Source organism: Pinus tabuliformis, chromosome 1_1 (genome assembly GCF_031772625.1).
Source record: "Pinus tabuliformis cultivar Carrire ecotype Pingquan chromosome 1_1, CPIR1, whole genome shotgun sequence".
Lineage (NCBI taxonomy): Eukaryota > Viridiplantae > Streptophyta > Pinopsida > Pinales > Pinaceae > Pinus > Pinus tabuliformis.
The window spans coordinates 812347203-812357993 of NC_142297.1; the positions used below are offsets into that span (position 1 = coordinate 812347203).

General features: G+C 37.0%; 1 protein-coding gene across 1 annotated transcript; it reads right to left on the minus strand.

Annotated features, from left to right (window-relative positions):
• Positions 1-9187: 9187 nt before the first annotated feature.
• Positions 9188-10354, minus strand: LOC149216535 (S-adenosylmethionine decarboxylase proenzyme-like). The gene is made up of 3 exons (XM_089389988.1): positions 10222-10354; positions 9455-9952; positions 9188-9261 (listed from the first exon to the last, which is right to left on the minus strand). The coding sequence occupies exons 1-3, from the start codon at positions 10352-10354 to the stop codon at positions 9188-9190; spliced, it is 705 nt and encodes a 234-aa protein (XP_089246114.1).
• Positions 10355-10791: the final 437 nt, after the last annotated feature.

Sequence of the window (10791 nt, forward strand, 5' to 3'; positions counted from 1 at the left end):
AACCATGGATTGCTGAAGAATTTCCTGACAATATTCTATTTCATCATTTTCAAATTCCAAGGAAACTGATTCACGTGCTCACTTTACCGCTCCTAATGGAACATGAGTACTGTGTGTTTTTTCGCAAAGTTCTAAAATTTAATTCTCCTTACTCTCATCTTGTTCCCAATCTTAGGAGAGCATTTCAACATGTGACTCATTTTCCTCCTTATCTAAAGATAAGGAGTCCTCTTTCTCCATAAGGGGCAGGCTACATGGCTTCCAAGCCTTAGATTTAGTTTTCTATTTGACTAGCTTTGGAATGCATGAGTTTTGTAGGTGTCCTGTTTGAGGGCAGAGGTTCTCATAGTTCAGGAGTTGGATCCAGTAGAAATCACCTACTTTGAGGTTGATTTTACCATGAAAGCCTTTACTAATGTCGATTTCAACACAAATCCTACTGTAAGTATAAAATCCACTTCGTCCTCATGATAGATTTGTGCCTAGTAGGCAACCCAAGGTGCTTCATATGCTCGTAAACACTGAATCATTCCATAGATGAGCTAGTGAGTTTAGAAGTCGGACCCAAATGGGGAGATTTGTGATTACTATCGTAGAGGGGTCAAAGTCTAGGAACCAAGGGGTCATTAACAACCTTGCTTTTCCCTAGAACTCTAGGCCCTTAGATAGAATACTCTGGTAATATTCCTGGAGGGAAACAAAACTATAAAGAAGCCCTTTGAACATAAGAGAACAGTGTAGGGGCCGGCCCAATTAGAGTGTATCCATTTGTGATGATCCATTGTTTGAGGCCACAACTAGTTGAAGCAGTAGATAAAGTTTTCTTTGCCATTAGCTCATGGATATCTTCCAGATCTGGATGGGAAATGTCAACTGAGGGAATATCCTCTGATCTATCCATGATAAATGAACTAGGTAGATCCTGAGAAGGGACTGCTTTTCCTGGAGGTTGAGGGTGAGTTGAAGGAGAATGAACACCTTGGGGAGTATCATTATGAATTAGATATTTGTTTGAAAAATCCTGGGCGGAGGAGGGTTTCCCCAAAGCACCCCCTCATAGGTAAAGAGCTAAAAGAACAGTGGAATCCTTACAAATATAATAATGAGAGATGAGAAGAGTATCATCTAATTTCTTACCTTCATAAAGGAGGCGAAACCTTGATTTGAGCTCTAACAAAAATTCGAGGTTCCTTGTGAGATTTGTAGATCTTACCCAAAAAAATCAAAGAATATCAAGATACCATTTTGACTGAGATCTAAAAGAGATTCTTACATATGCAGGTCTCTTCAAATAGAGCTTCTACATCAACCATGGTATTTGGAAAAGGTGCTTTCCATAACCTTTTGCATCGTAAACTGAACTTCGCCATTACAGGGATGTTGATCGGTAACCATGGCTTTTCTCCCATTTGTGAGCAAACCCTCGACATGGAGAGCTCCAACAATTACGCAAAAATTTTCGTTAGATTTATTATGTTCAGCGCCAGTGATAATATTATCCACCATAGGTAATGAAGAAGTGTTATGGTTCTCAACCTCAGCAGGAGCCGAATGCTCCTCCGCAATGGTATTATTTGTAGTGCCTCGACAGAGATTGCAATGCGGTTCCATTCATTACAGATTACCTTTCAAATTTCCGAAGTTCTTTGTATTCATAGAACTAAAATTCTTAAACCCTAAACCTAAAGCTAACAAACAAACTTAGAACACAGTTACTTTGAAACTAGTAAATCTTGTTGCAACAATTTTTTTTTTCACAACTAGCATGATATTTTGTTCATTACAAAGTGGAAACTTTACTTTGAATGAGAATATTAAAATATTACATAGCTTTGAATGACATCAAACTATTACTCTACTTGGATGCATAGATTAGACAATTCGTTGATTGAAAGATAATGTTCAATGACTCACTGAAGCTATGAAAAATCATATCGCGGTTCGCCATGGACATATGCACGAACTGCGAGAGACCTCCATCGAGAATTGTGTTTCAAGACAAAGGTGGCAATGATGTGAATGGAGTACGTTAAGATTCAATTTCCATCATAATTGTAGGTACTAAATTATCAAGATAAATGAGGAATATTATATTTGCATAATAAATAAATAATTTTTGAAATACAAATGTCAACTTTATTTAGTAATATATACATAGTTATCAATTTTATATAATTTCTTTAAATTTATATTTTATACTTTACTTTTAAATCTGACCATTTATTAAATAAACTACAAACCATTATTTAAATGAACAATTTTAATCAATCAAGAAAAAATGTCCATGGTTTTTGGATAGACAGTCTCTTTGATGTGAAGTCACCAGTTCAATTCCCCTCCCTGATCTGGGTGATGTATTGGACACGATGAAGATGTAGTTCCACCAAACTTATAAAAAAATCAATAAAAACTCAATAAAATTTTATAATTTAAAAAAAAAATTAATTTATAAAATTAATTTTAATATAGAAATTTATAATTTTTTTAGAATTTTTTTTACAAAAATTAAAAACAATATAACTTGCCCTCAAATATAAAAATAATTTTATTAAGAAAATACTTTCGGTAGTAATCACATAAGAGAAGTTTTTCCGACACGTTTGGAACTGTTCAATGTGGTTCATGGTCAGGACAAGATGAAGAGGTAGATCAATGCACAAAATTAAATAGAGAGAAATGAAGAGACCATTAAAAAATTTAATGGCTATAATGAACAACTAGTTTTTGAAAAATAATACTTTAATAAATATCACCAATTACTAAGATCAAATTATATGAAATAAAATCTAATATTAAGTTATGGTTCAGGATATAGTTAAATAAATACATTAAAAAAATAAAAAGTTCAAAGCCAAACTTAAAACAAGGAGCTAAAGCTATATCACTCACATAATCAAAATAATAAAATTTCAACAATGTAATTAAAAATAATCAAAATAGTAAAAACTTTTGAATTATATTTTTTTCAAAATCAAACATAAATGAAAGAGATAAGGCCCTACAAATAATTAAAGGATTCTCAGAAAAATCAATGAAATAATCAAAATAATAAATTTTGTATGAAAATAATAAAACATTAGTAAAAACCTATGAATAACCAATAAAATTTAAAAATATAAAGTAGTTAAAAACAACCAACTAAATAAATAAAATAGGAAAGAATGAAACATATATATATAAATATTCAATCAAAATAAGAGAAAAAAAAGAAAGAAATATAAATTCAATTAAGATAAAATTAAAATAAATTAGGAAGACAGGACTGAGACCCAACATTTTTTAATTTTCCAACCATCATCTCTATTTAAATTATTGAACATTCTTTTGATTTCTAGGTCTTCCCTGAATTTTCGATGATGGAAATGACTAATCTTAGCGAAGACCTGGGCCTCCTCAATGCAGACGTGATGCTTAGTTTTTTCTGCATGTTCTGCAAAAGCTAAGGAGTGGGTCTTGCCATGTTTGATGTCAATGGTGTGCTCATGAATCCTTTGATTAATTGAGCGACCAGTCTCACCTATATAAGGAGTCCCATAAGAGAAATGGATAACATAAACACCTTTCATATTTTTAGGGTCCACCATGTCTTTTACAGATCTCAGGGAGCTCCATATGGTATTTAGAGGCATAAGGGTTGAAGGAACCTTATGCTTCTTTAAGATCTTCGCAATCCTGTCAATGGTCCCTCAGATAAATAGGAGACGCACCCCTTAAAATTTATCATTGGCTTATTTTTTAATCATATGACATTTTTCGTCTTTGAGGAAAGCCTTAGTATATTGGTGCCCACAATACCGATTATTATAGAAAACACTCAGGAGATGAGATTTCTCATCATTAAGATGGTTTTCATCAGAAACTCTTAAATCTCTAGTTGCTAAAGTGTTGAGAACATCAAGCTTTTGAGTTGGGAAGTGATGAGATTTAGCATGAAGATATTGCTCCGTGTGAGTTTTCTTCTTAAAGACATGATGAGAAAAAGAGTCATTATCCTTCCTTGAAAGGAGGATGTTGAAGAAAGGATAGATACCATTTCTCTCATATGCGATAGTGAACTTTATTGAACTAGACTGATTGTTAAGATGAAGGAAAACAAGTTTCAACCTTTCCTTACCATGGGACCAGATGACACAAGTGTCATCCACAAACCTCTTCCACATCTTAGGAAGAAGTTGAGAAGAGGACAAGGCCTTTGATTCAAAGTCCTCCATGAATAGATTAGCCACGACAAGGGAGAGGGGGGAACTAAAGGCAACACCATAATTTTGTTCAAAGAATTCCCCATCAAAAGTAGAGGTGATACAAATACCAACTAAAGTAGTCGTATCAGGATCTGTAATATGCTTGATGACTTCAATGGCCTCATTGATAGGGATATCTATGTAGAGGGAGACCACATTGAAACTCACAAGTTTGTCATCGAGATCCAATTTTATACCCTTTAACTCACTGATAAATGAGGGGGAGTCCTTGACAAAGGATTTTGTATGACTGACAAGGGGTTTAAGCTTTTGGGTTAAAGATTTAGCAAGAAGATAGGTCGGCTCTCCTATATTGTTGACAATGGATCTCAAGGGAGTCCCTTCCTTATAAATCATTGGAAGGCCATAGATTTTGGGGGTAAGAGGGGTACTTTCAATAAGTTTATGACTAAAAGAGCTAACTAAGTTACTGGATTTTATAGCAAGAGCCACACTTTTGGAGATATTCTTTAAAGGATCTTTATTAAGTTTCCTATATCTCTCGCTATTACAAAGGTGGTCCAACATTTTCTTTCGGTAATCCTCTTTAACTAGAATAACCATTGCGCCACTTTTTCGGGTTTGAGAACAACAACATCCTTTAGATCGATTGATTTCTCACCTTGTCTTGAAGATACCCCACATTAGTTGGCTTGAAACATGGACCAAATCCTAATAATATAATTAATCCGAAAGACATATTTCAACAACATCCTTATTATTATTTAAAGACTTGAAAGCATCAAACTCAAATTTTCTAATATTCATTATTTTTTATTATATTGTTAAAATTTTGTTATTTCGATTATATCATTGATTTTTCCAAAATAAAATATACTCATAAAAGTTTCTTCTTACGTAAATGAAAAATATTATATATATTAAAATATAGAAGTTAACGTATATTAAACGCAAAAATTATATCACAAAATGTGACAAATTTAACACTGATTAAACCATATTGAATGAATATGCCAAACCATACTCACGAAAAGATTTTAATGAATATTAATTATCGTGATCGGCTTAATGAAAGTTAAGCATACCAGTTGTATAGCCATATTTTATGGGGTATTTGAGTACCACCATCGTCTTTTCACAATAGAATTCAACTCCATTAAAATATCATGCAAATACAAATGACAATGCTTATAAATATTACTTTTCTTACTAACCCAGGCTAATGGTATGTCAGGGACAGATCATTTAGTATCCACTTCAAATTACATAATATGCTATTTTAATTTTATAAACCAACCGGCTAACCCGCCATTTATTATTGAGTAGTTGTGATGTAGCATTTTGTCCACTAATTTGGCTCAGGATCAATTTGCATACTTAGCCTTGTAATCACTCCAGAGCTCATCCACAGACTTGCCAGTGATATCGTTGAAGAATCCCAGGACCCATCTATTGCGCAGGTTCGAATTCATCTTCTGAACGAAACCGAAAGTAACGGTGTCACAGTACTGGAGAAAGTAGGCAGTGACAGTGTAGCCGTCGTCCCACTTGTTACTGCCGCCGGGCTGAGGCCATGTAGAGCAGGCAAAGCCCATCGTGAGGCAAACATAATCCGCAATGCCTTCGATCAGCCCTGACGGCGCATTGTCGTTGCCAAGAGTGGGTCACCTCGTGGTACAGAACGCCTGTGATCTCCGTCTTGTAAGATTTTTGAGATACACAGATCTAGATCTGCAAAACAATAAACAAGCTTGCAAGAGAAGGAAGGAAGCGAGCAAGAATTGAGAAAAGAATGAAATTGATTCTACAATATTAGTTTTAGAATAAATACATAAAAGCAACTAAGTTAAGCTTAGTTGTACATGCAATAACTAAAGCTAACTAAAGCTAAGTGTGCTTTATCTTATGTTAATGTGTACATGTGCCACATGCAAGCAATAAGTTAACTGGAGCTAATCTAGGTGCATGTACACCAACACCCCCCCTTAAGCATAACTTAGGTGAGTGTGATGCAAAATGAATGAGTCCTGTCAACACGGCCATTTTAGGTACCCATATACAATGCATAAAAAAAAGGAGGAAAGAGGGAAAACCCAATGGGAAGAAACCCCCCCCTCAAAATATAATGCAAAAGTAGAGAAAAGACAACTGCTAGGCAGTCGTGTCCTTCACCCCGAGTGAAAAATCTGAAAAGTCTCTAGGCTGGGATGAGAAGCCGGTCTGGGGCGAAAAACCCTCATGGGGTGCATCGGGAGGACGCGGGTGGGGTAATACTACCTCCAACGCTCGTTCTGGTGGCTCTCGTGAACGCGAAGTAAACCCCTTCGCCAAAGACTTGAAAGCTGACGACGTCTTTGACCAGGTGAATACGGGTATAAACTTCGATGCATACGAGGCCCTATCCATCTTGGTGATCTTGGGAACCAATGCGCGTAAAGCATAAAGCCTTTCGTTGAGCTTTTTCCTCCGCTTGCGTTCAGCTACCAAGTTCTTGGAGAGATGTCTTCTGCCAGATCGGCCTGCAGCTTTCTGGTCATCGTCGTCCTCCATTTGATCGGTGCAGTCTGAAGAGTCTGCTCGTGAGATCTCTTGTTTGACATCTTTATCCTGAACCTCTTTTGACAAACCACTCGTATGAGGGGATTCAGTGAGGCCATGCCCGCGAGGTAGTGAATTGTTCCTCATCGGTAAGCCTGCCTGTTGAATGTCTTGCAGAGAAATTGGATCGATATGCATGGCGGGTGGCTTTTCCGCATGATTAATGGAATCGGCAGATCCTTCATAGAAGTCGTTCTTCTGCTTAATTTGGCCAGAGGCCGCCACTTGTGGCTGCAACTGTTGCCCGAGGAAATTAAGATGCGGCGTGACCATGTGAATAGACAGTTGCGACTCTGATAAAGCCCTTTCTGCGTCCCAAGGTACAGAAGAATCTCCTGTAGCTGCAGGGAGCCATGGTAGAGTACCGGCAGCTTCGGTAGATTTGCTGAGTTCTTGGCCAAATATTTTCCAATCATGGGAAGGCTTGAGAGGTGGAGCAGCCTTGGCATTCACCCTCATTGGATTTGGGGGGAAGGGTACAACTAGAGAACCCTTCACTGCTTGTTGACCTCGATTTCCATCACAGGAATCTGATTGAGGAACAAAATCAGAAAATGTATACAGACGAGATTGATCATTTACCTTGCCAGATGCAATCTTCAAATTGGTTTGCATGTCATAAATGCTCACGGAATCTGGGGTAAATTCCACTTTCCTTCCGCTCCCTGTGTGTGTCATCTGATACACTGAGAGAAGATTCACAGAAGGCCTTGGAATATGCAAGACATTTTCAAAACTTCCATCTTCGAATTGCACTCTTCCTTGTCCAGTTGCTGCAACTGCAGAATTATCCCCCATGAGAATGGGAGGACCTGAGCATGCATGTAGAGAAGAAAAGGATTCCTTTGAAGAAGCCATATGATGTGAAGCTCCTAAATCGATGATCCATTCTTGTGGTGCAGAAAGAAGAGCAATCAAAGCATGCCCGTTACCTCTTGGATCTGGTGCTTTTTCTCCAGACTTCTTCTTAGCATTCTCAGGAATGTGGTCTCCAAGATTGTGTTGCTGGAGTGTCTGCGCCATAAGATCTATAGTCTTCTTCATGCATGCAGATTCAGGATGAAACCACGGTGGCAATAATTGCACATTGATTGCCCTTTCATTCCTTTCCTTTCCTTTGAGCCAGATGATCCATCAGGGGTGTTGGTATTTTCCTTTCCTTTTACATGCACAGTAAGTGCATGCGCTTTGGAATTTTTAAGTGTGCCCATTTTGATGAGCTTATCTTGCTCATGCATCAAAGACTGAATAAAAGAATCCATTGAGGGAATCTTCCAATCTGCACCAGTTGCAGATCTGACTGTGTGGAATGTAGAGACGAATACTGCATACTCTGGACCAAGTTTTGATAAAATGGAAAGAAACAACTTCTTTTCTTGCTTGGATTTGTCGATCCCGCATCCTTTCAGCTGAACCAACAAGGCTTTATACCTTGTGAAAAAATCTTGAATGTTCTCAAAATTTCTCGGATCTAATGAGTTTAACTCATTTTCGAGAATGTGACCTTGCATTTCATCCTGTTTTCCAAACAATTCTTCCAAAATTTTCCATACTTCATTTGGAGTTGAACATGATTCAACATGAAATAGCAGTTCCGGAGAAATAGATAAACATAGGATGCCGAAGGCCTCGTCCATGCGATTGAAATATCTTGTTTTCTCCATTGCTGATGTTGGTTCAACTTCCATTCCCATGGTTATTCGAAATAAGCCTCTACTTCTGAGATGAAGTTGAATCTTTGGCTTCCATTCGAAATAATTATATGGAGTGAGAATTGCCGATTGTGGAAACTCCAATTTAGACTCCATTCTTTGTTGTTGCTTCAATCTTCTGAACCTGCAAATAAAATTGCTTGTGCACTGATTACAAATCCCTGTGCTCTGATACCATGTAAGATTTTTGAGATACACAGATCTAGATCTGCAAAACAATAAACAAGCTTGCAAGAGAAGGAAGGAAGCGAGCAAGAATTGAGAAAAGAATGAAATTGATTCTACAATATTAGTTTTAGAATAAATACATAAAAGCAACTAAGTTAAGCTTAGTTGTACATGCAATAACTAAAGCTAACTAAAGCTAAGTGTGCTTTATCTTATGTTAATGTGTACATGTGCCACATGCAAGCAATAAGTTAACTGGAGCTAATCTAGGTGCATGTACACCAACACAGCTAGTCTAAGTGCATGTACACCAACACGTCTTTACATCGCCCTCAAAAATGGCAACGTACTCCTCTCTCAAGTGGATTTGGTCGTTGCTCGTATAGGTGATGATTCCACTGTCGCTGATGCTTTCTACAAACAGAGCAATCGTCTGCACGTTCTTCCTATTGGTCGACGATTGCTCGGTGAAGGTCTGCCAGTTGAATTGGGTGGCGTCGTCCATCGCTACTCTCGACTAAATTGATGACCACGTAGTCGACCGTGTGGGTGCCACAACAAGTAGAGCAACACATTTTGTGCTGCCATACCCAGCGAGAACAACATTCAGCCAAGGACAGACAAATGGAGAAACAACAAGATTACTTAGTCAGAAATTGTGGAATAGATAAAACAATCACTGCATAACATAAATAATTACCGAGAGGAATATATATAAGAAAATAACCAGCAACAATCATAAACACATAAACACAAATGTTTATCAGAGAAAACCCCAAATCCGGGGAAAAGCCCAACCTAATAAAATCTCATTAGCATTGGCCATTTTCTTCACTTCCAAAGCAAGCAATGGCGGAGTAGACCTGGGAGACTGGTTAGTGGCCATTCTGTATGTATGATATGCAACACCGCTCTTTCCTGTGAGCTCTTGATCACTTGTCATGTCACAGATATATCCCTGTGGCCAAACTGGCCTGGTCCATGAAGAATACCCGTTGCCCACACTGGCATGAACTGAGATGGAGAATACCATAGGCCTGAAAAAGCTTAATACCCTCTCCACCAGTGCTTCAAGGTCACAATCCTTGGGATTATAGTCCATTGCCTCAAAACATGCATAACTGAAACCATCCTTAGGCGTTACATGAATAGTGGAAATAGCTGATCCTTCAAGAGCATTCATGGAATACCCACATGGATCAAACTGAAAGTCACAAATCTTAGACTCAGGAAGAATATAGCTTATTCCAGAATTAAGTGTAATCTCCAAGTCTGCAATACATATAGAATGGCCACTAACCAGTATCCCAGGTCTACTTTGCCATTGCTGGCTTGGTAAGAGGAAAGTGAAGAAAATGGCCAATGCTAATGAGATATTATTAGATTGGGTTTTTCCTCAAATCTAAGGTTTCCCTGGATAAACATTTGTGTTTATGGTTGTTGCTAGTTATTTTCTTATATATATTCTTCTCAGTAATTATTTATGTTATGTAGTAAATTTCTTAACAAAGGGAGCGTCCTTGAACTTTCAAACGACTCACTGCAATTTGCAATGCAACGCGTGATACGATGGGGGTCAATATTCAGAGTTGTGCACGCAAACGCAAGTGCAGTAGAAGACGAAGCACTGACTTTGATTTCGTACACAGAGGTTTCTGGATAAATTTTTGACATTTTTCTTTAATAAAAGAAGGTAATTTATGTCATTAGTCAGGAACCAAAACAACAAATCCCATTATTGACATTGATTTGTTCGGATGTGTGAAGTCTATAATCTAGATAGACTGAATTGTAATGAAGTCCATATAAACAAACTAATGAAGATGACTTTGAATATAAAGTCGTTGTTTCAAGTCTATAATCTAATCTAGATACACAGAATTGTAATGGAAGTCCATACAAACAAAATAATGAAGATGACTTTGAATATAAAGTCGTTGTGTGGATGATGCTAAGTTAATTAGGTTAAACTTGGATTTTAATACGAATTTATTGTTTACCCATTGCACCATTAATTTTTAGAAATTGTAATATCGAAATGTCTCTCTTGAAAGGGAAATATTCTATAATTTCAAAATTATATTTATTGTATGTGTTTTTATTAGATATGA

Coding starts and splice junctions, on each gene's coding strand:
- LOC149216535 (XM_089389988.1), bottom strand. CDS start 10,354: ATGTCAAAAATTTATCCAGAAACCTCTGTGTACGAAATCAAAGTCAGT. Junction 9,953..10,221: donor GCGTTGCATTGCAAATTGCA/GTGAGTCGTTTG, acceptor TATGTATTGCAG/ACTTGGAGATTACACTTAAT. Junction 9,262..9,454: donor GGCTTTTCCCCGGATTTGGG/GTTTTCTCTGAT, acceptor TGGGTATGGCAG/CACAAAATGTGTTGCTCTAC.